The 27,263-nt window shown below is 49.9% G+C and overlaps 2 protein-coding genes across 18 annotated transcripts in view; one reads left to right on the top strand and one right to left on the bottom strand.

Moving 5' to 3' along the window:
* Positions 1 to 17,386, bottom strand: Nacc1 (nucleus accumbens associated 1, BEN and BTB (POZ) domain containing). 5 transcript variants are annotated; one of them, XM_006531295.4, is made up of 6 exons: positions 17,199 to 17,363; positions 5,946 to 6,776; positions 5,609 to 5,782; positions 4,523 to 4,628; positions 4,289 to 4,386; positions 1 to 2,828 (listed from the first exon to the last, which is right to left on the bottom strand). In XM_006531295.4, the coding sequence occupies exons 2-6, from the start codon at positions 6,766 to 6,768 to the stop codon at positions 2,566 to 2,568; spliced, it is 1,464 nt and encodes a 487-aa protein (XP_006531358.1). In that variant the 5' UTR covers positions 6,769 to 6,776; positions 17,199 to 17,363; the 3' UTR covers positions 1 to 2,565. The 5 variants fall into 5 exon arrangements, with proteins under 5 accessions (XP_006531358.1, XP_006531356.1, XP_006531357.1 ...); XM_006531293.4 differs by lacking the exon at positions 17,199 to 17,363 and adding an exon at positions 16,914 to 17,129 and having other exon boundaries at positions 5,865 to 6,776; XM_006531294.4 differs by lacking the exon at positions 17,199 to 17,363 and adding an exon at positions 16,893 to 17,118 and having other exon boundaries at positions 5,865 to 6,776.
* Trmt1 (tRNA methyltransferase 1) overlaps positions 15,848 to 27,263 on the top strand; it is a 13,485-nt gene continuing 2,069 nt past the window's right edge. Inside the window, exons 1-12 of one of the 13 annotated variants that reach the window (NM_001364176.1) lie at positions 15,848 to 16,223; positions 19,232 to 19,432; positions 20,041 to 20,096; positions 20,335 to 20,471; positions 20,776 to 20,963; positions 24,746 to 24,861; positions 24,952 to 25,064; positions 26,351 to 26,499; positions 26,639 to 26,725; positions 26,793 to 26,862; positions 26,949 to 27,083; positions 27,170 to 27,255. In NM_001364176.1, the coding sequence (NP_001351105.1) occupies positions 19,251 to 19,432; positions 20,041 to 20,096; positions 20,335 to 20,471; positions 20,776 to 20,963; positions 24,746 to 24,861; positions 24,952 to 25,064; positions 26,351 to 26,499; positions 26,639 to 26,725; positions 26,793 to 26,862; positions 26,949 to 27,083; positions 27,170 to 27,255 (1,319 nt within the window). In that variant the 5' untranslated portion in view covers positions 15,848 to 16,223; positions 19,232 to 19,250. Of the gene's footprint in view, positions 16,224 to 17,497; positions 18,901 to 19,155; positions 20,472 to 20,775; positions 20,964 to 24,745; positions 24,862 to 24,951; positions 25,065 to 26,350; positions 26,500 to 26,638; positions 26,726 to 26,792; positions 26,873 to 26,948; positions 27,084 to 27,169; positions 27,256 to 27,263 lie in introns of those variants that run through there. The other 12 variants (XR_001778420.2, XR_001778423.2, XR_387738.4 and 9 more) reach the window with 12 other exon arrangements.

Here is a 27,263-nt window from a genome sequence, read left to right on the forward strand (position 1 = left end):
GCTGTTACAAAGGCGTCTTGTTTATTCTTATCAGCATCACTGACTCTCAGGGTTCACATTTCCCAACACCGCTCCTCTCCATACAGTAGTTAATGTGCAATCTCACTTGTGGGCCTGGGAAGGGTGGGGGCTCGGCTCTGGGTGGGGAGGGCATTGGCACTTCACATGGGCCAGTGGGTGATGGCCTGTCCCCATGAGAGGCATGGATGGGTGGGAGGGTAGCCACTGGGTTTGCCCCTACTTGTCTTTCCTGCTAAGTGGGTTACTTTTTTACTCTCCTGGGTGCTTGGGGTGGGGACCATGCAGCTCTCAGGAGGGCAGGGCAAGCAGCTGACTGCCAGAGGAGGGGTGCAGGGGTGGCTCCTGAGGTAAGGCACAACCCTGTCTTTGGCTCTCCTAAGTGAGTAGTATTCTCCCCTGCACCCCTGGCTTTATACTTCCCTCAACCCAAGCCCCGGGAGTCAGGGCCACCTCCTGAGGTGCTTGGAACCAATGGGCTCTGCTGCCCACTCTACAAGCCCTCTCCGCCCCACAGAACTGCCCCCTTACTAAACCTGGGCAGGGAGCACAGCCTGCGCTCATCCCGGCCAGGCTCAGCTGCTCGCCAAGTTATCAGGAGATTGTGCTTTGGGATCTTTGCTGGGGGAGGTGGGTAACAGGCCAGGGCGAGGGCGGAGGGAGGGGGTATGACTAAGGTGCTTGTGCTTTAGCTAGGGATGTCTACTCCCCTCCACTTGGCCACCCAGGGCTAAGGTACTGGGGGCCAAGTCAGACCCAACACCCCACCCTCACACCATCAGATGTTAAGAGGGATCATGGCAGATTAGAGGGTGCTGCTGGCCTGGAGACAGGTCTCCAGATCTGACTCAAAAGGCTCCATCCCACCTTCTCCAATCCTGCAAACCCCTGCCTCTGAAAAGGCAGCTAGAATGCAGAGTTGGGGAGGGGGGGGAGGTCAGGGCTAGAACAGAACCAGTGAGATGTGAAAGGACGTTAATGGAGGGGAGTAACAGAAACCCTGTGCTCACATGTCAAACTCAAGACACCCAAAAGACTGCTCCTGGAGAGCTAGAGTGGAAAGGAGTGCGGCCAGAGATAAGCTCCGCAAACCAGTAACAATGGATGCGGACCCTGCCCTGCCTCATCCCCCAGGAGTGGGCTCAGCTAACTGGGACCTGTGAACACCCTAAAACTTTAGTCCCGGGGGAGAGGAAGCTGGTTGGATCCACAGGAGTCCTGGGGCACTGGGACTGGGCCCCTGTGGAAACATGCACCCACAGTCCACACACACACACATTCAGTCTTCCCTGCATCCTGCCTTCCACAGCCCAGGGACCCAGGGAACCTCAGACACATTCCCATTGATTTGAAAAATAAAAGGAAATCTTATACTTCAATATTTCATTCGCTAAAAAAATGTTTCAAAAAGTTATGTACAGGGGGTGGGGGCTGGGAGCCCTGCCCAGGGTCGGATGGGAGAAGGGCAGCAGTCTCCCAGCCTGCTCCCTGGTTCCGACCCTGGTCTTGCTGCCTCTTGATCTTCATGTTTTTAAAAGCAAACACTCTACGCAGGCACGCACGCACACACGCACGCACGCACACCCACAAATTCTGCCAGACTGGAAACCTGTCCTGAGACCCTCACCTGCCCATAGGAGCACTGCTCTCTTGGAATGACCTCTTGGGCTGAGGGGGCCCACAGAGGCAGAGCAGGGTGGGACTAAAAGGGGCGTGATGGAGGCTGTCACAGAGGGTCAGTTCTAGAGTTTCTCTAAGCCTTTTGGGCTTGTTTCCTCAGTTTGTAAAGTAGACAGTCCCTCTTGGCCCCACCTACCCCAGCCCCAAGGTGCAGGGACAGACGAGAGGGACAGGAAGGCGCTTTTGGAGACATGGAAGCACTGGGGGATGGTGGGAGGGGTCCAGAAGACCCCTGGGCCCGTGGAGTCCCAAGCAGCCACAGTGAGGGGCAGGCTCTTGTTGAGTCCTGCCCGTCCCCTAGCCGGGCCTGGTGCTGGGAAATGCCTAAGAGGAAGGGGAACCAGGGCTCCCCGTGAGTGTTGAGGAAGGTCACAGATCCCACCTGATGCCTGTCCTCTCTTGACCCAGCCCAGCTTGCTTTGGGGAAAAGGTGTGGGATGACAGGGAGGCAGAGGGGCTGGGAGCATGCAGCACCCCTGCAGGTTCTGGGGAGGGACAGACAGTAGCTCGTGACTAAGGTGGTGGGGGTATGTATGTGACAGGAGGGGAGTGTGACATCCATGGAAGGGTCCTGGGCAGGTATTGGAGGACCTTCGCTGAGGGGGCTGTCTGTGTGAAAGCTGTATTCTATGCCTATCAAGTTCTGCTCTTCCTCATGGTCACTGAGAAAGCTGTTGTAGGCACTGCCCTCTCCTAGGTACAGTGGTTTGGCCTTGTCAGCCAGCTCTTGCATCCGGATAGAGGGCATGGAGCAGCCCCTCACAGGTCCTGGGGAGGGACAGACAGTAGATCGTGACCAGGTAGGTGATAGGTGAGGGTGTGATAGGAGGGGAGTGTGACATCCAGTAAGGGGGTGTCACATGTATGTTACTGGAGAACCTCAGCTGAAGGGCCAGCCTCGCCATCGTGGCTGGCTGTCTCGAAGCTGTGTTCCATGCTCATCATGTCCGGTTCTATCTTGCAAGTGTCGCTGATGAAGCTGCTGTAGTTATCACCCTCCACCAGGTGCAGCGGCTTAGTCTTGGGCAGCCAGCTTTTACGTACCACTCGGCGGGCATTGGTGCACATGTCAGCTGCAATGGCATTCATCTCGCTCTCCTTGAAGTTGGGGGCGAAGTTCTGGCAGTAGTCTGTGGGGGTAGAGCAGGCAGCTCAGGCCTAGACTCCTCCCATTAAGCCTCCCAGCTTCTATGAAAGTCCAGTGGATGCCACTAATGATAACAAACTACTGCTGCTCACCTGGGCCCCCGCCTCACCACCCCCTAAAGAAAATGTGGTGCTATATGACTCAGAGCCTGGGAGTTACTCATGCCAACCTAGGCCTCCCCTGACAAGTGGCTGCCAATGCCATAGACATGCCCTTTGACAGTTCTGGCCACCTCAATCTTCTCTTGACTACCCTGGACTTGAGGTCCTCCCGCTTGACAAAAGACACTCAGGTCCTTCCATATTATATGCCAAAATGTGAAGAAACTCTCTATTGAATCCTCTTTCCCATAAGCCACAAAGGATCTCAGGACCCACCCTGCTTTTCCAATGTAGCTGTGGCTGACCTTGAACGCTTCCTGTTCCAGTCTCTTGAGTGCTGGTCAGAACATTCTCTTTAAAAAGTTTTAAAATGTGCATGTGTGATAGTCAGAGAATAACTTGTACCACCTCACTGGCCTTCGACAGCCCACCCTTATTTTGAGACAGGGTCTCTCTACATAGCCCTGGCTATCCTCAAACTCAAACAAACAAACAAGACTCTCCTTCCTGAGTGAACCCTTAAAGAGAAAACAACTATTATTGTGATGTACCACTTCTCTCCCTCCACCTTCATGTGTCTCTGAGGATCAAACTTCAGCCACCCTGGAAGTGCCTCACCAATACCAAGCCATTTCCCCGCCCGCCCGCCCCGTCCGCCCGCCCCGTCCGCCCGCCCCGTCCGCCCGCCCCGTCCGTCCGTCCGTCCGTCCGTCCGTCCGTCCGTCCATCCATCCATCCATCCATCCATCCATCCATCTATCCATCTATCTATCTATTTATTTTTTTGAGTCTTTCACTGACTCTGGAGCTCAGCACTTCAGTTAGGCTGGAGGCAGTGAACTCCAGGGATCCTCTTGTCTTTTTTCTCAGGTCCTGAACTCCAGACATCATGTTTTTGTTGTGAAGGCTAGGGATCTGAACCTCATACTTCTGATGCAAGCACTTTATGGTGGCACAGGCTTCTACTTTTTTTTTGAGACAGGGTTTCTCTGTGTAGCCCTGGCTGTTCTGGAACTCACTCTGTAGACCAGGCTGGCCTCAAACTCAGAAATCCGCCTGCCTCAGCCTCCCAAGTGCTGGGATTAAAGGCGTGCGGCACCACTGCCCAGCTGGCACAGGCTTCTAAATCCTAGCACTTGAGAATTCAATGCCAGCCTATAACTACATAGTTAGACTACAACTACTACTACCACCACAACACTATTACCACAGCATAGTAGCCTACAACTATATAGTTAGTTCCAGGCCAATCAGGGCTGTGTAGAGACCCTGTCTCAAAAACAAACAAAACCCCCAAACTAATCAACCAACAACCAACCCCAGGCCCCAGCACAACACTCACACTTGACAGCATGGAGGACACGACTGTCCAGTGGCTTTCGTCTGGGGTCATTGGTGGAAGAACGGATGCCGGTGCCACAGCTATTGGCCAGTGTATTCCTGGAGATAGGGTAGAAGTGTGGAGGACATCAGAGTTCCTGGTAGAGGTTGGGGGGGGGGGAGAGGAGGGGTGTGGGGGGAAGAGGAGGGGAGAGTAACCTGCTTCCCAACCCTGGGACTCTGGGGTGTACCTCACCGGTCAAAGAAGGAAGCCAGAAGCCGCCGCAGCAAGACCTTGTGCCGCGTGCCTGCACTGACGTGGCAGTTCATAAGCTGTGCCCTTGTGATGTATACATTGGTGCCTAGTAAGAAAAGTCACATGGTCTGGGCTCAAATCTCAACTCACCTCTGAACACCCAAGTGTGTCATAGGCACTCTGAATACACCCAGGTAGATACATGGTGGTAGAGGCTCAGGAAGACAGTGGGCCCCAACCTGCTGGCCCAACTACAACCCATCTCCACTAGTTCCCATGACCTAGAAACCTATAGATTGGTCTTTGATGAGAAGCAAATCAACTTCTCTCTCCTTCCCCTCTCTGCTCCCTTCTTTTTGGTTGAGACAGTTTCCCTGTGTAGTTCAGGGTGGCTTCAAACTCTTAATCTAGGAACCCAGATATATCCTTCCTCACTTGGAGACAGCTCAGTACCACTCTCCTCACCCATCTCCCTTCTGTGGTACTGAGAATAAAACTTGGAATCTAGCCTGGTGGAGGTGGAGCACACCTTTAACCCCAGCACTCAGGAGGAAGGCAGGCAGATCTCTGAGTTTGAGGAGAGCCTGGTCTACATAGCAATGGGTTCCAGAATAGTCAGGGCTACAGAGAAACTTGTCTTGAAAAAATCAGAACAAACCAAAAAGTTGGGATCCCTTTAGCATGCTGGTTTCTACACTGAGTCATACCCCTGGCTTAAACTCAATTAATGTTTTTTGTTTGTTTGTTTATTTTTTGAGACAAGGGCTCATGCATCCCAGGGGCTGACAGTCATCTTCTGACCTCTGTGCCTCCACCTCCTGAGTGTTGAGATTATAAATGTCTATCAGCATGCCTAGTTTATGCAGTGCCTAGTATGACATCCAGGATTTCCTGTATGCTAGGTAAGTTATTACCAGTAGAGTCATATCTCCTGTTCCAACTCACCTACCCTAGTCTCTCTTGTCAGGGCATCTGCTACTAAGAGTTGTACAAATGGGAACATGGAGTGTCAAGTGCCCTGGGACACAGAGGGAGGGTGCTAGCTTGCAGAGCAAAGGGGTGGGAACTAAAGCACTGCCAGCACACCTGTCACGAGCTCCAGCTTCTCTGAGGGGTCACCTTCATCGTAGAGCTTTGGGTGGCAACGATTGCCAATCTGGTTGATAAGTTCAGCTGGGAGAGATGCCAGGTCTTGCCGCACTCGAATGCGACTGCGGGACTCAAGGACCACCTGCTCAGGAAGGGCCTCTACCTTCTCAGCTGTGGGAACAGGGGACAAGTATGTTCATGTTTTACACACATACACACACGGAAGCACATGGAAGGGAGGGGTGGCACTCACCTGTCTGGCCAACGTTCAACATACTGTACATTGTATACATATTGCAGATCTGACGGTACTGCTCATCTGTGCCCTCCTCACCTGCATCTTCTTCTTCGTCCTCTTCATTGTGGTAGGAGCTGGGGCTGTCACTGGTGTAAGCACTGGAGGTACCTGGACTGGTCCGCTCTGACATGCTGGGCCCACTCACACATCCCCCTACTGCAACCACAGCCACTGCTGCTGTAGCTGTGGCCATTGAGAGTGGCTGAGGCATCCGGTTAAGGGCCAGGTCTGGCGTGGAGAACTTGGCCATCTTGCGGCTGCCGTTGTTGCCACCACTGCCTCCAGCCTCCTTCTGGCTGCTGTCCCACAGCCTCTTGGCCATGGGTGTGCATTGCACTGAGTCCAACTCCTGTTCTGTCTTGACCCGTGACACAAGGGGCAGTGGCGTGCTACAGGCTGGCCACCCCAATGTCTGCGCTACAGGACTCTGAGGCTCTGAGGATGGGGCCTCCTCCGGGTGCAGGCCCTGGGAGTCGCAACTTGGAGAGCTAACTTTGAGGAAGAACTCAGTGCCTTTCTCCATGATCTCCTGGATCTGCAGGAAGCCGGCTGTGTAGATGAGCAGAAACTGGTCTCCCATGTTCATGCTCAGCCGGCCTGTGTAACAAAATGTGAGGATCTGCTGGAATGACTGTGGCTGCACAGCGGCCGGCAGTTCTACCACAGCACTGCGGCTGCTGTTGAAGAGGTCCCGGAAGTAAGAGCTACTAGCGGCCAGCACAGCACGGTGGGCTTTGAAGGCATGGCCCTTCACCACTACTGACACGTCACAGTATAGTCCCTGTAGCCGCTGCTCATTGAGGCACTCAAGGATGCTGTTGCCGAAGTTTGGAATCTCCATCTGTAAGGTCTGCGCCATGGCAGCAGCTGCATAAGGACAAGAGATAAGATACTGACAGGTCAGGTGGCAGAAACCAACATAGGCCCTGCCCTGCCCAAGCAACCTCCTCACCTCCTACAGGAGAGCATGTGGGAGTCACAAACAACAGCCACATGGTAAAATCTGCGATACATCTAAGAATGGCAGTGCCACTTCCACTTCTGTCCCCTCACAGCCATGCCTTTATGACTGAGTCATCCCAAGGGCCTCTGCAGGGGACTGGTGCAAGAACACTATAGATACTATTATGCACAGTCACTCAAGCCCCTTTGCCTTTTTGTGGAGCTTGGGACAGAACCCAGGGCCTTTAGCATGGTAGGTAAGCGCTCCACGACTGAGCTCCTGAACCTTGTTACTCAGTTGGTCCGAGTCTTGGTCTTCTTGCCTCCACCTCTCGGATACTGGGGTCACTGCTGTGCTTCATGTGTATTATATGGTCTCTAGGACTGATACTACCTGGTTTAATATAAGCACTAGGTAATACTTTCCATATTCAAGTCTTTTCTATTGGAGACAGATTTCTCATTATAGCTGGTCTGGAACTTACAGAACTACCCCCATCTTAGCCTTTAGAAGGCCAGAATCATCACATCTAGATTTAAAGATTTATTTATTTATTATTATATGTAAGTTCAGTGTAGCTGTTGATTACAGATGGTTGTGAGCCGCCATGTGGTTGCTGGGATTTAAACTCAGGACCTTCGAAAGAGCAGTCAGTGCTCTTAACCGCTGAGCCATCTCACCAGTCCCGCAGCTGGATTTAAAATGAACGTTCCTGACAGGGGTCGGAGAAATGGCTCAGTAGTAAAGAGTACTTGTCTCTTACAGAGGACCAAGATTTGATTCCAGGCATCCAAATTTAAAACCATCCATTCCCCAGTTCCAGGGGACCCAACAGATACACATGTATGCATACACACATGTAGGCAATATTCATGCACATAAAATAATAGTAATTCTAAGAAAAAAACTTTTAAAATATTCTGATCAGTGCTGGGGGATAGAACCCAGGGATTTACATAATCTAAGCACATACTCTACCACTGAGTTTAACCATCAGAGGAATGCTTTGTGGCTCTATGGTTGGTTGAATGTGAGGATACTGGACCTACAGACTCAGAATAGATGGCCCAAGATCAGTTTCTTGCATATAAGAAGACACAGGCATAGTGCACCAACATTCTTACACTCATGTTAAAAACGGCCATTGGCATGACAATACGACAGTCTGTGGCCCAGAATATGACCTTAATGCACTCACTAATCATACAGCTAGTCACCATGAAAATGCACATTTAAATTATAATGCAAAACAGCCTTATGCTGTAGGCTTGAAAGCAGGAACAAAGCAGGCAAAAGGCTGGGTGTGTGAACAAGGTTCTAAGTTCCAGCCACCTCTATCTCCACAGAAAAATATGGCAGGTTCTACCAACTTTGAGAACTTTGAACTCTCTCACACTGCTGGTGAGAATATGAAAAACAACTTGGGAAACGTTTCAAGGTTCTTCACATGATAGGAAAAAGCAAGACCGAAGGACCACATGGCACAGGATTCCATTTATATGAAGTCTCCAGAAAAGGCAAATCCATTAACATAAAACAGAAGGTTGCAAGGAGCTGGGAAAGAAGAATGGAATTTGCTTAGAGCAAAAGAATGTGTGCTTACTCTCAGTATAATGAACTATCAATTAAAATTAGCAATGATTGATCTTTCCCTGGCTCTGAATACATGAAAGCCCACAGCAAAGCCACATGTGTGTCCTAGGAACTCTGTAGGGCAGAGGGGAGGATCCGCTGGGCCGAAAAATAAGGTGGGCTACACAAAATAGATCTCAAAAAGAAAAACTAGTACAGTTATAGAAGGGTTGGAATGCATGGTGTATCTCAACAAAACTGTTGAACAGAAAACAAACAAGACTGGAATATAGTACTTGCCTACATGGGGCAGGCTGCCCAAGAACACCCCGACCCAACACAGTCTGCCATACCCAGACCCCCAAATAAACAGAGGCGAAACTACTAGTTTCCTCTGTACAGAATAGGGAAGTTGTGCCAAGTATATTTTTCTATCTTAAATTTTGAACCTGGTGGGCATACTGTTCATCTGCAAAATACTTACTGCTTTGTTTTTAGACAAGTTTCTACTATGTAACCCAAGTTAGTTTTGAGCTTGCACTGATTCTTTTTTCCCCTCCCCCCAGCACCTTCACTTTTGCTCTAGCCCATAGGTTTCTTTGTTTTTGTTTTATTAGTTTTTTTTTCCTTTTTTTTGTTTTGTTTGTTTGTTTTTGTATTTGTTGCTCATTAAGGATGGTTGTGAGCCACCATATGGTTTCTGGGATTTGAACTCAGGACCTCTGGAAGAGCAGTCAGCGCTCTTAACCACTGAGCCATCTCTCCAGCCTCCTTGCACTGATTCTTTAGCCGCAGCCTCCTCAGTGCTGGGGAGCCTCCACACCCAGCTCCAATTTTTTTCTTTTCTTTTTCTGGAAACAAGATCTCATTATGCAGATCCAGACTGGACTTGATCTCACACACAGGGATTGGCTTTCCTCTACTCCCCAGATGTTGGGTAAATTACCTGGCTCACGTGAATGGTTTTTAAGAAAATGATTCAATTGAAGTAGAACGTGCATGTAGTCCCAGCACCCAGAGGGTAGACCAAGGCAGGGTTACACTATACAGTTCTGACTGTCCTCAAACTCAGAGATCCGCCTGCCTCTGATCTGACCCCTCCCACTCCTTTTTTTTTCTTTAGTTTTTAAAAAATGTATAATTACATTTACTCATGCTGTATGTTTGCCTGCAATTATGTCTGTGTACCACCAACATGCTTGGTGCCCTTGGAGGTCAGAAGGGACTGCAGTTATGGATGGTTATGGACCACCATGTGGATTCTGGGGCTCTAACCCCAGTCTTCTGCAAGAATGAGCAACTCTTTGTTTTGAGACAGGTTTCACTGTACAGCCCTGGCTGTCCTCAAAATCAGAGATAGGCCTGCCTCTGCCTCCCAAATGCTTTGACAACACTGCCCAGCACAAATAACTCTTAATTGCAGAGCCATCCTACACACACACCACAGCACATGCATGGTGTCAAAACAACTTTATAGGTAAATGGGGTCATATCTTTGCTTCATAGAGGCCCCATAGGGGCAGAAAGTTCACCCAAGAGGTTCATTACTGTGTCCCTTTCCCTAGGACTGGACCAGGCATGGTGGCATATGCCTGTAGTTGAAGCTACTCAGGAGGCTGAGGTGGAAAGGATAGCTTGAATATAGTTCAAGATCAGCTTAGGCCACACAATTCAACTCGACTGTTTCTAACACTAGTTCCTGGGAATCAGATGCCCTTTCCTGGCCTCCCTGGAAACCACAAGTACATGGTATACATACATGCAGGGAAAACTCATACACATTTTAACAATAATTTATTTTAACTTTACGTGCATTTGTGTTTGGCCTGCATATATGTCTGTGTGTGGCTGTCAGACCATCTGGAACTAGAGTTATAGACAACTGTGAGCTGCCCCATGGGTGCTGGGAATTGAACCCAGGTCCCTGGGAAGAGCAGCCAGTGTTCTTAACCACTGATCCATCTCTCCAGCCCCTTTATACATGTTATTTAAAAAAAAAACAACAAACCAACAACAAACAAAAACACAAACAAAACCAAAACCCCAACCAATCATCATTCCTCAAATCTAATTCCATGTCTAAAACAAGAGTGAAGCTCTAGAGAACTGTCTTGACCTCCTCAGATAGCTGACCTCAGGACAAGTTAGGATGGAACTTCTGAAGTGATGTCACTGAGTTTCAGACTCAGTCATATTGAGTTGACTCACTGAGGAAAGGGGTCTGGCAGGATGTTTCCTGAGACGAGACCACTGGCTTTTGCAGAAGGCAGTCCAGGCAATACACCTGAGCCCCAAAGTCACAGAGACACAGAGGGGGTTATACCTGTGCACCACAAAAACAAACAAAGAAACATACTAGTCTAGTATGATGGTGCATATGGGTAGTCACAGCAGTGGGTAGATGAGGTAGAGAAGTGTGCTGGCCTGAGCTAATCTCAAAACGATATCAAAACTCCAAAAAAGAAAAACCAATTTGCACGTCAAAATCTACTTCTAATGCAACAATTAAGCAGGGCTTTGGAGGGCATTGTGGCACACACCTATTTTGACTCTATTTGGCCAGACTGGGCCAAAAGAGAACATGTTTCAAAGGGGTGGAGTGGGGTGAGGGCATAAGCCTTTGGCAGGTAATTAATTCATGATGGTTCTACCTTCATGTGACACTCAAGGAAGCCTGTTCATCCCTCCCTGACCACCACCTTCTACAGCCCCAGCAGACATTGAAGACTGAACTTGCAGTCCTTTCACCTTGAACTTCCAGCCTCCAGAATGTGAACAATGCATTTTTGCTGAGGCAGCTCAGCAGCAAAGCCTCTCCCTCCAATCTTAACAGTACAATGCGACACACATACTCCCATCCAGACAGTACAAAAGTAAGCATGCTCAGAATGGAAAGTGACCGTCTAGCATGGACCCTAGGTTTGGTTTTTTGCTGTTGTTTTTGTGACAGGGTGGGTCTCTAATGTGAAGAGGAAGGTAACAGAGGATGGTACTGAATTCCTGTCCTAGCCTCCCAAGTATGTGAACCACCACAATCAGCTGGTATCTAATTTCTTTCTTTGGTTCTTTGTTTTTGAGACAGGGTCTTATTATGTAGCTTTGGCTGGCTTAAAACTTCCTATGTAAGGGGGCTGTGATTGGGATGTAATGTGAATAAAAATAAATAAATCATGAACAACACAACAGTAACAACAAAAATCTCATTTCCTATGTACACTGGCCTTGAACTTACCAAGATCGGTCTGCCTCTGCCTCCCAAGTACCAAGTGCTAGGGCATTTTTCCCCTCCCCACACGGAGTTCATTCTCTGTCCCTGAAAGGCTGTCATGACATTCATGGCAGGAGTAGGATCAACAGTAGCTCCCTTTCACAATGCCTGGTAACAGCTCAGATAAGGCCATCTCATTCCTCAGTCTATTTCCTGACATCTGATTTAGGAGAACAGGCCAGGGAGGCAAAAAGAGAGGACTGGATCACACACAGAACAGGCCCAAGTCTGTTCCTGAATCCTGTCTGTGTGGTCAAACAGACAATGCTGAAGCAGTTAGGAAGGAAGCACCTCACAGATGGAAACACTAGTACCCAGAGAAGCCACAAACGGGGCAGAGGAGTTCTGGATAGGCCAAACCTCCCCACCCAGAAAAGGAGTCTGTTGGCTAACTAGGGTCCTTACCACAGGGTTTCCAGAGGTAAGCCTGACCTGGTTTCCCTCCCGCTCATACTTCTCCATCTCCTTCTTCCACCCACAGCTCTAGGAACAGGCAGGCGGACACCTCTGTCTGCCACCTCTTCCAACTTGTTCCAAGTGGCCCCCACACTCTGGCTTCTGCCTAATAGAACTTCCAGATCTGTACAGAACTCAGAAGCCGTTCCTCCGGTTTTCAGGAGCTCTGGCCTGGGTAATGCCACCAAGTCTGATCATAAGCCTATTCTTCTAAGTCACAGTGCCTTCAGACCCAAAAGAGAACAGAGAGAACAAAGATCAAATGCAGAGTCCTTGAGGTAACAATGGCATAACCAGGGCTGAGGGAGGATGGTTCCACTGTAGATGGAGCTTGCGGAGATGCACTGGGGATGATGCAGGACCATGCTATCACCAAAGGGATGCATTACCTCCTAAACAGGACAATGCAACAACTATTTGTTTTAAGACACAGCCCTGGACCCTGGCTGAGAGCCACTACAGGTCAGATATGACTGTTTCTCCCATCTATCAAGTAAGAAAATAAAATTTCTAGCTACCTGGAAGACTGAGGCAGGAGGACCACTTGAGCTAGTTATTCAAGGCTACAAAGCAAGACTATGAAAAAACAAACTTAAACAACAAAGCAGACCTGACTGGAGAACTCATGTTTCTTAATACAAGGAAGCTCTAGTCCCTTATATAAATCGACATCCCAGTACATAGAATGTAAACAGAGCCTCTGGTAGATTTTTTTCCCCCTGTCTTTTTTTGGTGCTGGGGATAGAACCTAGGGCCTTTTCATACCAGGCTAGTGCTCTCCCACTGAGCTGCACCTCTAGTGCTTAAATTGTCTCTAGCTGACTTCTAGTACCAAATCCAGTATTAATGCTACATAAGAGATGTCAGAAGCCAGTTAGTTGCAGGGCCAAGGAGATGATTCACTGGGTAAAGCTTGCCTCCACAGCTAGTGTCCTGAGTCTGATCCCTAGGACTCTTAATGGTGGAGAGAACTGACTCCCCAAGTTGTCCCATGACTGATCTCCATGTCCTGCCAAATAGATTAAAATGTAATAAAAAAAAAAGAGTAAATATATAAATTATAAGAAGCTAGTTATATACCCTCCTAATTCCAGCATCTGGGATAAGTGACCTTGCAGAGGCACTGACCCTGTCACATCCTAATGTTCACTCACCCTTCAACTCTTCTGCTCCACTCAGAGAACACCAGAGGTCCCCCAAGTTCTAACTTTTACACCTCTGCTGAGGCTGTACAGAGGAGAGCAAATAGATGGCAAGCATTTGTTAAGTACAACCCATGATAGGTTACTTCTAACCTGCCTGCTTCTCTCCCAACCCCACCCACCCACAGACAGGGCCAATGCACTCCAGGGAAGACATCACCAGCAAACAGGTTACTTACTGCTGACTTCAAAGATGTGTCAGATAGTGACACCACCACACAGGGCCCGCTAGGCATGGGCTTGAGTGAGCTCAAACACAGAGAAGTGTTTAAAGTGATCCTGGGGTACGAGCTCCAGGAAGAGGCTACACTGCCCGAGCATTGCCTCAAGCTCAACTCAGGTATGTAGCTGGGCCAGTCAGGTGCTGTATCACTCTGGCAATGAACCCCTGGGTTAGGGCTCACTGGCCAGCCTTCTGATGGACCCTGTACAGACCAAATACAGATGTAAGAAAGCCCAGGGAGTCATAAACCTGAAGTGGGTTGTGGAAGACAGACTTTAAGACACTCTGAGCTGGTTGATGATGGTGCATGCCTTTAATCCTAGCACTTGGAAGGCAGAGGCAGGCGGATCTCTGAGTTCAAGGCCAGCCTGGTCTACAGAGTTCCAGGACAGCCAGGACTACATAGAGAAACCGTCTCTGGAAAAAAAAAAAATCCAAAAAACAAAAACAAAAAACCCAAAGCAAAACAAAACAAAACCCAAAAAGAAAAGAAGAGTGACTCTGGATTTAAGTCAAGGGATCTGGACTTTGCCTGGGGATGCCAGGGAGACCTCTGAGATCCTCTGACTGAGCTCTTTCTTGTGGACAGCATGAAAGATCTCTGCTCTATACCAGAGTCATCCCTCACTCTTCTCTCACAAAGACAAAACGTTTTTTTTTTTTGGTAACTCAGCAGGAGCCTGGCACACACTCAATAAAAGCTCTGAATGTGTTGTCCTCAACCAGAACATCCGTCCCCCAGCCTAACTTACTATTCAGATCATGGCTAGTCTCTGATTACCCAGTGGAACTCCCTGCCTCCACACCACTGATCATCTCCTCGTCTTGCTATACCATCTTCATCAACAGAGCAGCTAGTTTCTCTGAACCTCTGGGGACCATTTCTTTAAGTTAGGTCACCATCTGAACAGACATTTCAGAGAGCCTGCTGACTGTTACTCAGAACTGCTTCTTCAGTTTTCAGCAAGGGAGTGGGCACAAAACACTGAAAGCAAACTGACCACTTTAGCGGAGGCTGGGCTTGCCTAAGGTCCTCACTGAAGAGCAGATATGACCAGTGCACCTTCTGTTCTAGTTGCATGTGGAGGGGCCACCTGGCCATTTCTGCCTTCATACTGCAGGGCCAACTCCCACCAGTTTTGCATTCCAGCTGTAACTAGTTGACACCATCTGTCCTGGATACCTGACTCATTAAGGCCTAGGAACAGCCAGCCAGTCTATGCCCCAGCAGTTCCCCTTGGTCCACATCGGTCTCTGTGCATCAACAGCTAAAGCAAAGTTGCAGCAGCAGCAGCCAGTGGTGAGAATAAAGGTAATTCTAAAGATGCTGAGGTGATATCAGCCCAACTAACAGAGACAACTGAGAGGCAAGAGGGGGGTTTTCCTGGAGAGCTGCAGCAGCAGAGAAAACAATCTGAAAGCACCAAGTTCTGTAACACAGGCTGCTGGACCAGTCCTCAGCTCCCCTCCCCCATCAAGAGACCAGGCTGGAGGGCATGGCCCAGAAGATGGTGGAGTTCTGGAAACTCCAAGGATAAGAGGGAAAATGGAGACTCAAGAAAATCATCAATAAACCCAGTACTGCCTGATACCAGCAACCCAGAAGTTTGTAGCTGACTCTGGTGCTGAGGATGTCCAGTCAAAGTCACCAAGACAGTGTGTGGTCCTCATTCCTATACAATCCCCGCACTGGGCTGATGGGCAAGAGGGCTATAGTTTAAGACTAGTTAGGCTATAATAAGTTCAAGGTCAGCCTGAGCTAGAGTAACATCAACCAAAAAAACAACACTAAAACAAAAACTTTACCCTTCCAAAACAAGGAACACACTGTTAACCTTGCAATTAGTCTAGAGTTGGAGCAGTGTGCTAAGAAACCAAAGTAAGGCGCACAAAGTCCAGGCAAAGCAAAATCTCACTCCCAAACCACTACCACCCTCTTCTACAACCACTTCCTGCAGCAGAACCAGCACTTTCATGAGCCCCGTGCCCCTGACTCCCAGATGCGGGATGGGAGAGAAGGTATGAGCAGGATGAAGAAGCCCACACACAGTTCCTTGGAACTACTGCAAGGGGATTGACTGAGCCGGTCTAGAGAGCCCAGGAAAGGCCAGGTCCAAGAAGACTCCAACAGGGAATTGGAACAGCAGGAATTTCTCTGCTGATACCCAAGGAGGGCGAACTTGACTTAATAGGCATAGGCCACAGTCTAGTCATATGACCAGGGACAAGCCCCGCCCCGAACCCCAGCTTCTTTCTCTGAAAAGAGAAAGCCAAAGACCCAGCGGTGGCGAGTAATCAATGAACTAGCTGGTTCCACGCTTAGCATACAACCTGCCCTAGAAGGGGCACCAAGGAGGGAGGGAAGGCCCTGGGACCAGGAGCCCTCCTTCTCCCTCCCCCAGGCACAAGTCAGGATGTGTAGGTACCTGTTTTGTCTCAAAGACACAACAGAGCTTCAGGCAGTCACCATCCCAGGAGGCGACAGAATATTTTATCTCCCAGGAGGAGACAGAATTCAGGCCCAGGCAGCAGGTTGGGCCTGGAAAGCTAGGGCGTATTGCAACGCTGTGAGGGCTCATCTTCTAGACTGGAGCCCCCAGGTTCCGGCGCCAGAAGGCTGAGAACGATTTCAGGACTCTAGAATAATCAGGTAATGTCTGCTGGGCTGCCTCCATAGTGGGTGGGGTAGGGCGGTGGGTTGAGTAGGGGCCATACACACCGAAAACAAGATGTTTGAACTAGGTATCCGGTGCAGCCCACGCTAACTCCCATCCAGCCGCTGGCCTGTCCTTGTTAGCAGTTGGCCAAGGTGTCAGAGAAGAGGCGTGGGAAAGAGGAACCCCCCCCCCCCGGTTCTGACCCTAAGCAAACATACGGAGATGTGTGTGTGTGGGGGGGGCAGATCCCTTAGCTCACACCAGGTTTTCCTAACCTGCTCCCCACATCCTAAACCATAGGCCCTGGGCCGCCTGCAAACTCCCAACACGCCCAGCCTTACCTGATGCCCTCCCGTCGGAGTTTACCCGCACATCTCTAGTCTCTGACCTCGTGCGACCCCCTGCAAATATCTTAGGGCTCTCTCCAATCCGCCCCCACTCGAGCAAGCTCCGCCCACCCCCCCCCAAGTCTAACTTCCCGGGCTTTTCCTCACCTCCCCCCAAGGCCTGTAACCTGACCCGCCCACCCCCTTCCCCAGCGCCCTCTACCTGCAAGCTCCGGCCCTCCCGCACCCCTCCAGGCCTTTTCCCTCGGGCGGCGCAGCCCTCCGCCCTCCCACCCCCCGCCAGCCCGAGGCCTCCCCTCCCCCCTCCAGCCTCGCCTGCCGGCTCCACGCGATTACCCCCTCCGGCCCTGAGACTTCAAGGATCCCGCGACCCGCGCCTCCCCCGAGCGGCCTTCAAGCCCTGCGGGCCGGGCCCGCGGGCTGGACGCTGTAGGCCGCCAGCTGAGATTCGGCCATCTCACTCTTGCCCTCCCGCCGCTGTCAGCGCCGCGGGCTCGGCTTCTGGTTCGCAGCAGGGCGCCCGGAGGCCTCGCCTCTCGGCCCTCCGCCGGAACCTCTGATGTCCTCGGGCCGCCCCGGGCGGGAGGAGGCCGGAATTGGGCCTGGGGCGGGCCATCTCACCTGCGCTGTGGCCGCGCTCCGGGGCCTCCCGGCGGGCTCCGCAGCGGCAGCTGGGGCCGGGCCTGGGCCCGGGGCGCGCCTCCCTGCGCCTCGGCCTCGGCCTCCGCCTCTGCGGCCTCCGCGGCCTCCGCCTCAGCAGCAGTGGTAGCCGCGGCGGCCATTCATTGTGGGCCAGGCCGCCCCAGCCGAGCGCCGAGGAAGCGCACGGCGCTGCCGGCAGGGAGGAAAACTGCCTCGGCCCCGCCCCTTAGGCAAGCTTAGCCGCGCTTCGAGCGCTTCGGTTCTCACCAGCTCCTCTTTCCTCCCGGGTCTCGGTTCTGTAGACGGGCTAAGTTGAGTGACTGCGGGACAGGTTGCTCTGTATCTTGGAGCTTCAGTTTCTTGTAAAATGAGAACAACTGTTGTTCCAGGAACAGTTTAGGCTCTTTGTGGAAATGAGGTTTCATGGAGCTGAGCTGAGTAAACTATCAAGATCACAGGAAAGTGAATACGAAGATTTAAACTTAGGTTCAAGAGGTTAATAAAGTGAAAACTCAGGATGCTTATGCGATGTGAAGTTCTGTTAGCATTTTGCACTAACTCAGATAATTATACGTCTTATAACTAATGTTAGAGAGGCCTGACTACTTTTTGGATGGGTAGCAGAGTCAAGAACAGAAGAGTGCGGACTGGATTAAGAGTGTCTACTGGCCGGGCAATGGTGGCACACACCTTTAATCCCAGCACTTGGAAGGCAGAGGCAGGATTTCTGAGTTCGAGGCCAGCCTGGTCTACAGAGTGAGTTCCAGGACAGCCAGGGCTACACAGAGAAACCCTGTCTCAAAAAAATTAAGAGTGTGTACTGCTCTTGTTGAATAGAGTTCAGTTCCCAGCAGTCATGTCAGATGGCTACAGTTCTAGAAACTATCACCTTTTTGCTCTTTGAGGACTTACACACAACTGCACACATACACAAAAATAACAAAAAAATAAAATTTTGAAACAAAATAAGTACCGTTGGGCCTGGTAGAAATGCCTGAAATCTCACCATATGAGAGACTGAGGCAGGAAACTCTAATCTGCCCTGGGCTATATAACTCCAGGACAACCTGGATTAAGAGTGCCCTCTACCCCCAATTAACAGATAACATATAGCAAGGCAAGCTAAGATAACTCTCACATCCCGGATCTCCATATTTTCCTGATGCATACATTAGGCCAACACTCAGTCTGAGTGGCTCCTTTGCACACTTCCCAGGCATTCGGTTATTTAATCTTTGCCCTTGACAGCTAAGATTCCTATTTAACAGGTAAGGGAAATAGGAGCCTTACATTTTAATTAACTTGCCCAGAGTACGTGGTGGGACTGAGATTCAAAGACAGTGAATACTATTCTAGAGCCTGAGTTAACCTACAAGGTGCACACAGAAGACATCTAAAGGTGCAGAGTGCCTCCGCTTTTTGCCCTGAATTAAACTAGTGAAACTCCCTTGTAGAAGAGTTGTATTATTAAGAATCACTGGTGTAGTGTAGCCTGCGCACTTCCTTCCCTAGAAGAGTCTTGACCCTGGTCGCCCACTGTAGGTAATGTCTCTAATTGGTCAGTTATTGTCATGTGATTGGCCCGCCCTCTTTGCCAACATGGCGGCTCCCAGGCCCTAATGCGAGAAGCATGCACCGTGACTCGTTGGATCCTGTGAGCGGAAGGGAGACGCTTGTCCGGGTGGGTGGGTGGGTGGGTGGGTGTGTGGGTGTGGTGGGAAACCTGAGCCGAAGAGAGAAGTTTGTCCGGGTGTGTGTGTTGGGAAATCTGAGCCGCGGGCCTTAGCCTCTGTTGGGTCCAGTGCCCTCGAGAACGCAGGATGTTATGGAGGCCACCGGATTTTAGTTTCTACTTTATAGATATAGAGGCCACCCCCGCCCCAGAATGCAGCTCTCTGACCTCCCTATGCCTTTTCCCTTCTCTCGAAAACGGCAGGCGGGTTGAGGCGCCCGCGGATGTCCCTCGCGAGGACGATCCTGTGGCTAAGCCGTCCTCTCCGTCCGGCCCACAGCCTCTGTAGAGCTCAGTTCATGGAACGGAAGGCCCAGAAGCCTCCCTCTCCACCAGCGATGGAGAACGGCACCCGGTCCTGGGAAGAGCGCCCACCCGCGGACCCGGTTGCGACTGTCACTGAGGGCGCCGCCAAAATCGTCTTTCCCAGTGCTAACGAGGTTTTCTATAACCCGGTGCAGGAATTCAACCGGGACCTGACGTGAGCAAGGGTCGCGGGTTAGCTTGGCCAAGGGGAGTTGGTCAGTTAGGTAGAGGTTGTACGAGAATATCAGTCCGGGACGCGGCACTCAAAGGAAGAGAAAAGTTGGTAGAGAGGCGTCAGCATTAGTCGAAGGCCAACATCTTGAAAGATGAAGGCACATACCGGATTTTTATATTAAGTGCCAGGACTATACATTCCTTTTAGGGTCCTCCTGTGTTCAAGGTGTGTGGCTCCCCTTTTCCCTTTACAATGTGGTCGTGGACTTTGACTTCCGAGAGTTAATTCCTGTAGTTGTATTCACACAGACCTGTTACTTTTCTGCAAGTCAAATTTCACGTCAGTTTACATACATTGAATTGAAGAGGGGGGGGACTTTGCAAAAGTCACCTTACGGTTTTCTGGGTTTAACTAAAGATAGAGCAGTTAGCATTTTTAGCCTTTGAGATGGGATTTCTCTACTAGAATTTGGGGCAGTAAGGAAGGGACTTTATGGATTAGGGAGGGACAACAACCTTTTCAACTGTCAAAGGGAGGACTGAGGACCTGGGCCACAGCTAAGGAGCTGGCATACAATGTGACCACCTCCCTACCATCCCCTCCTCCAGGTGTGCTGTGATCACAGAGTTTGCTCGAATTCATCTTGGGGCCAAGGGAATCCAGAGTGAGTGGAGGTTCAGGCCTGGGGGGAAGAGTATCACTCACAAAGTTCACTTCCCACTTCATCCACACCTCATTTAGGTTCCTGAAAGCTCTAGGCTCTCTGCTCTTTCTGCCTTTCTCCTGGGGGTTCAGGGAAACACCTTCTTGCATGAATCATCAGGATTTTGACCATTTGAAAGTTACGGTGAAATTTCTTAAAAGGATCATTGATAGTCTGGTTTTTGCCTGAGTGACTGCAGTCAAGGTTCCAGGAGAGAAGGACTCAGAGAAAATAGCTGTGGACTTGTCTGATCAAGAAGAGGAAACAGCTGGAAAGAATGAAAATCTGGCCCCAGGGGACTGGCCACGGACTGCTGCAGTGGGTGAGATCTGTGAGGTACGGGCCTCAGAAAGAAGTGGCCACTTGGGAGTTTGGGTGAGAGGAAGGAGCTGAGGGGCTCTAGAAAGTGGTTGTGGGAGATCCACCACAGCCCAGAAAAAAAGGAGACCTGGACATCAGTCAGAGGGATAGCTCCCTGGGAAAGCACATGCCACAAGACCCTTGAGAGTTTGATCCTCAGAATCCAGTTAGTTAGGAGCCATGTGGGTGCTGTAAAATGGTGGGAGGAGAGAACTGATTGAATTGTAAATGAACATTAAAACAGAAATAAGACATGTCTTTCTTTGCCTCCTTCCAATAGGAAGGTCTACGAGTGCTGGAAGGCCTGGCAGCTTCCGGTCTGCGCTCCATCCGTTTTGCCCTGGAGGTTCCTGGCCTCCAGTCTGTGGTTGCCAATGATGCCTCTGCCCGGGCTGTAGAGCTTATGCACAGAAATGTGGAGCTCAATGGTGTGGCACATCTTGTTCAGCCCAACCAGGCAGATGCCCGGTAGGTTGATTAGCCATTGTCATTGGTGGTGGTACCGGAGATAGAGCCCAGGCCTTCATGCGTGCTAAGCAGTGGCTGAGCAACAGCTCCAGCTCCCAAGAGGTCCCTGGAATGAGGCTTTCTGGGGACTAATCCTAACCCTGTTTAGCCTTGGGTCATACTCTTTGAACTCTTTTTTTTTTTTAAGATTTATTTATTTATTATATGTAAGTACACTGTAGCTGTCTTCAGACGCCCCAGAAGAAGGTATTGGATGCTGTGAGCCATCATGTGGTTGTTGGGATTTGAATTCACAACCTTCAGAAGAGCAGTCGGAGCTCTTAACTGCTGAGCCATCTCTCCAGCCCCCTCTTTGAACTCTTTTTTTTTTTTTTTTTTTTTTTTTTAGATTTATTTATTTATTATATGTAAGTACACTGTATCTATCTTCAGACACTCCAGAAGAAGCATCAGATTTCGTTACGGATGGTTGTGAGCCACCATGTGGTTGCTGGGATTTGAACTCGGGACCTTCAGAAGAGCAGTCGGCGCTCTTAACCTCTGAGCTATCTCGCCAGCCCCTCTTTGAACTCTTAATTCCCTTGTTTGTGAAAGAATAGTAATTTTACAGGGGTTATGCAGTTCTGTTTTTATTTTATTTATTTGTGCAGGAGAGGCCATCAGTAGGTCCTCAGGCTTGTGTTGAAAGTACTTTCATCTACCAAGTCATGGGAACATCATGTAGCTGAGGGTAGTCTAGAACTTTATGAACATTTAAAAAATAGATGGACTTCATTTTATTTGTGTGAGTGTTTAGCTTGTGCATGTGTGCCTGGTGCCCTTCCAGGCCAGAAGAAGGTGTCAGACACCCTGAAAAGGGAATTATAGTTAGTTGTGAGCCATGTGGGTGCTATAAAATGAATTCAGGCCCTCTGCAAGAACAACACATGCTCTTAACTGGTGAGCCAACTCTCTGGCCTTTTTTATATTTTTAAATTACATCAAGCATGTATGTGTGTGTTCGTTTGTGTGTTAAGAGGACGGTTTATAGGAGTCACTTCTATCCTTCCACATGTGGGTCCAGGGATCCAATATGTAGCCCTGGCTGGCCTGAAACTCAGAGATTTGCCTCCTGAGTGCTGGGGTTATTAGCACACTGGACTCTGACTATGACTTTCTGATCCTTGAGTCTTTACCTGAATGTAGGATTATAGGCATGTGCACTATGCCTGGTTTATTCAGGAAAGGGGATCAGATGGAGTGTAACGGTAGATAAGTACTCTGCCAACTGAACTACATCCCCAGCACACACACCCCTTTCGGTAAGGTGAAGTCTCATGTAGTTCATGCTGGCCTGGCCTCCCCTTAACTCTGTGGGTGTGACCTCGAACGATTGATGCCCAACCTCCAGCTTTGTACGAGGACTTTAGGCTTGATGACAGGATTCCTGGGTTTTGTTTTTCTGGTTTCTTGAGACAGGGTTGCTCTATCTGCCCTGGCTCTCCTGGAACTAGACTGAAGGAGATAGGCTGGCCTTGAACTCACACAGAACCACCTGCCTCTAGTGCCTGGATCAAAGGTGTGAGTGACCATGCAGGCCCATAGCAGCCTTCTTAAATAATAGAAGTGTATAGCCCACACTTTGTAAAGTGCTATCGTTTAATGATGAGAAATGTATCTACATCTAGGGACTTTGTTTTGACATGTGGTCTGACCAATTTGAACTCAAGATTTCCTTCAGCCTCCCAAGCAGTTTGAGAGCTCCAGGAAGTCCCTTTCTTCCTTCCTTTCTTTTTTAAAAAGATCTATTTATATTATACTGTAGCTGTCTTCAGACACACCAGAAGAGGGCATCAGACCCCATTTCAGATGGTTGTGAGGCGCCGTGTCGTTGTTGGGAATTGAATTCAGAACCACTGGAAGAGCAGTTGGTACTTTTAACCACTGAGCCATCTCCCCAGCTCTGTCCCTTTCTTTTCTAACTTGTTAACCTTATAGTTGTTTACATTGCTCATTCTCCTGCCTCAGGCCATTTCTCTAGGAAGCGTAGTTTACACTGCTCACCCCTCCCACCGCCTCAGTGTAGCTGCCCTACATTCAGGCTGTCCCTCGGAGACCTGTTCCCACTTTGTTGCTCCACCTCCTTTGACAAGTGCCTGCCCTTTGTCTTGTTTTTAAATTTCCAAGTGCCTGCCTTTGCCTCTCGAGTGCTGGGATTGAAGCTGTGCACTAGCACACCTGGACTTTTTAAAAACTTGTTTGTTATTGTTCACAGCCACCCAACCTGTGTGGTATGAAACAAACTTGTGTGCTCTTCTGAACCAACTCCCCATCTCTGCCCACCCCAAAATCTTTCCCCCCCTTTTAAGTAGGGTCTTACTGTGTAGCAGAGGAAGTCTCAACCTCAGGCAATCCCTCACCTCAGCTCTCCAGCTGCAGGGAGCACGGCTATGCTATACCTTAGTGGTAGAGTACTCATGTAGCACAGGTTAGCCTGTGCTTAGGCAGGTAACTAACTAATGCTATAGACTGCCGTAATAGTGCAGGTGTGCATCGCCCCGCTGGGCTTTTGTCATGAGAACACCTTCGAGTGCACTCACATAGTAGGACTGCAAAGATAGCTCGGGGACTAAAAGCGCTGCCTGCTCTCCAGAGAACCTGGGTCTTGTTTCCAGTACCATCAAGGCGACTCGAAACTGCTTGTAACTCCAGGCCCAGGAGCTCTAACTCCCCCTCTGTCCTCCGAGGGCACAAGATGCACACCAAGATATGCACATGACACACAGACATACGTGCAGACAAAACACCTACACACATAAAAAAATAATTTTAAAAAGATGTCAGCAGACAAGAGAAGTTGTTGGTTGATCTGGCCGGCTCAGCGTTTTTCCATCTCCCTGGAGTATACAGATGCATGTGTCACTGAACCTGGTTCTAGTAGTAGAGTTTTTGTTGCTGTTTGCTTGCTTTAGGTATGATCTGTTTCCCAGGCTGGCCTTGAACTTGTAATTTTCCTGCCTTAGCCTCATAGTTAGCTAGGTCTGCGCTAACAGGCTTGGTGTGGACCCAATTTTGGTTTAAGTTTAATTGGGGGCGGGGAGGGGGCATCATGTGTGTATTACTATTGCCAAGCAGTGGTCAGAGGAGCAACTTGTGGCATGTGGGAGTTCTTTCCTTCCCACCATGTGGGATCTGGAGGTCATATTGGTTTGTCCAATCTAGTGATTGGTGTCTTTATCCAGTGAGCCTGTTTGAAATTTGGGGGGGGGGTGCGGGATGGGGGAGGAAGGAAGGATGGAAGGAAGGGAGGGCATGTGTGTGCGCATGAGGGAGCACACATGCAGCACTGTGAAGCTGTGAGTCCTGGCACCTGAGGAGGTCAGAAGAGGATGTCTGAGGGAGTCATCACAGCACCGGTGCTGAGTGCATACTTGTGTCTTTTGTGAGAGTGACGTTCTCTCAACCACGGAGCCCTCACAGCTTAGGTTCTTTATGGCTATAAGGGTTGAGGGAGTGGTCTTATCCTCTTGGACTGTTATTTGTCAGGGTTATAGGTGGGGTGACTGAGTCCTGTGTAAATCAAGAAATCAGTTAACAAGTGGCCAAAGGGGCTGGGGTTTAGCTCAGCATTAAAACACTTGCCTAGCATGCATGAGACCCAGGGTTCCATCCATATGGCTAAACTGTAAAGAAAATATCAAATGCCTAAGCTAGCCTCAAATTCAAGAGCAAAACCACTGTGCCATAGAGGACAGGGCAGGGGCTTTGTTGAAGGGTTGAGAACTTGGACCCCTCACATCTAGGATGCTGATGTACCAACACCAAAAGGCACCTGAGCGATTTGATGTCATTGACCTGGACCCCTATGGCAGCCCCGCCCCCTTCCTGGATGCAGCAGTGCAGGCTGTGAGTGATGGAGGTGAGGCTGGCCCGTAGCATTGAGAACACCCAATCAGGTGTGGGGGCAGAGTTGTTTGGAGGGTCATCACTGTCCATCTCCTCCCCACAGGACTTCTGTGTGTCACCTGCACAGACATGGCAGTCCTGGCGGGGAACAGCGGAGAGACATGCTACAGCAAGTATGGGGCCATGGCCCTCAAGAGCCGAGCCTGCCATGAAATGGTGAGACTACCCCCAAGCCAGCCTTGGAGTTGGGGAATAGGCTCTGAGCATTCCTACCCTGACCCTTCAAGCACACCTTCCTGTCCTGATGATGCTCAGTGTCCTCAGATGGTCAGAACTGGCCCATTCCAAGCTCTGATGTGACTGCCAAACTGACCTTTGACATCCTTGTTCAATAGGCAGTAATATTTTTCCTAGCATTCTATAGTTTAACTTAGTTTTTAAAAGTATTTTTGTTAGGTATGGTAGTGCATGCCAGCACTTAGGAGGCAGAGGCAGGTGGATCTCTTGTGCTACTCGTCTGGGCTAAATACAGTTCCAGGATAGCCAAGGCTACATAATAAAATCCTGTTTCCAAAGGAAAAAAAAAAAAAGCTTTAATATGTATGTATATATATGTGCGCACACACACATACCCCTTTTTTATATTAGGGAGGCATGTGTGCCATGGTGAAGTCAGGACAGCATCCTGGAGTCCTTTCTTCCTTTCTACCATTTGGATCCAGTATCAGTCTTGGTGGCAGGCGTCTTTACCCACTGAGCCATCTTGCTACCCCAAAATGGGGATGGCTTGTATTCCAAGCAGGAATGTGTGACCGCTCACGCACTGAATCACAGACATAGCACTCTGAATAAAACTAGGTTTTCAGATTATACCGGGGAATGGATATTGTGCGTTCAAAATGCTTTACCACTGAGCTATGTCCCCAATACAAGAAGCCCTGGTGTTGAAGGTTTGAGACAGGCTTTCTTGTAGCCCAGGCTGGCCTCAAACTTGCTATGTAGCTCAAGTTCAACTTAAACTCCTGACCTTCCCACCTCTACTTCCCAAATGTCAGGACAAAAAAAAAAAAATACTTAAGGATTGCTTTTCCAGATGTGAGCTCTGCTCAGCCTGTGGCTCTAACAGCACCTCTCTGGGCCATAGTTTTGCATCTCTTGTGGCATCTGCTCTATGCTTGGGAAGGTTACTATGGGAAGGTAAGGCCGGAGGGGAGGGCCAAAGAAAGGTAGATTCTGTCCTTGTTTCTTAAGGTCTCTCGACATCTTTCAAGCCTGGGTGGTGCCTTTTCATGTCAGAGGCACACTCAGCTTGTGGGATAGGATCAAATCACCTATGCAGGCTGTGGTCATTTGGTGCCTGCTACCAGCCACAGGAATAACTGACATGGCTCTGTAGATGGAGAAACTGAGGAACAGAAAATCCTGGCTTGTGGTAGGTTCTAAGCCAAAGATGCATTTGCAAATTTGTTCCTCCTGGCGTTAACGCCCATCCCTGCTACCAGGCCCTGCGGATTGTGCTGCACAGCCTGGACCTGCACGCCAACTGCTACCAGCGCTATATCGTGCCGCTGCTCAGCATCAGTGCTGACTTCTATATCCGGGTCTTTGTACGTGTTTTCACAGGCCAGGCCAAGGTTAAGTCCTCAGCCAGGTAAGCCTACAGGAAGGGAACCTGATGGACTGAGGGAGTGGATAAGAGATTTGTCCTGGGACCTTGGTGTCAGTCTGAAGGAAGAGTTGAGTTGTAGTGACCATATCAGGGACTCATGATCTCTCCTGGGCTCCCACAGCAAACAGGCCCTGGTGTTCCAGTGTGTGGGTTGTGGAGCCTTCTACCTGCAACGCCTTGGCAAAGCATCAGGAGACCCTGGTGGCAGGTAAATAATGTGGGTTGGAATGAGGGATGTCCTAGGTCCCCATCCCTCTAACTGCCTGTCCTTGCAGGATCAAGTTCTCTGCAGCCTGTGGTCCTCCAGTAACTCCCGAGTGTGAGCACTGTGGACAGAGACACCAGGTGGGCCCAGGTCAGAGGCAGTGGGCCAGAATCCCGGGACTCATACATTCATGCCCCTTGCTCATCTGTATCCCTGGTGTCCACAGCTTGGGGGCCCCATGTGGGCAGAGCCCATCCATGACCTGGACTTTGTGGGCCGAGTTCTTGACGCAGTGACCACGAATCCTGGCCGCTTCCACACTTCCATGAGGATCCAAGGCGTCCTCAGTGTTGTTACTGAGGTATGAGCTGGACCTACACAGGAAAGGGGACCCTCCTTGCCCAACTTTGTGCCAGCACTCCATGCTACTCCATCCTTACCTCTCAGGAACTTCCTGATGTCCCTCTCTACTACACACTGGACCAACTGAGCAGCACTATCCACTGCAACACACCCCGCCTTCTGCAGCTTCGGTGAGGGC

The sequence above is a fragment of the Mus musculus genome, chromosome 8, assembly GCF_000001635.26.
Source record: "Mus musculus strain C57BL/6J chromosome 8, GRCm38.p6 C57BL/6J".
NCBI lineage: Eukaryota > Metazoa > Chordata > Mammalia > Rodentia > Muridae > Mus > Mus musculus.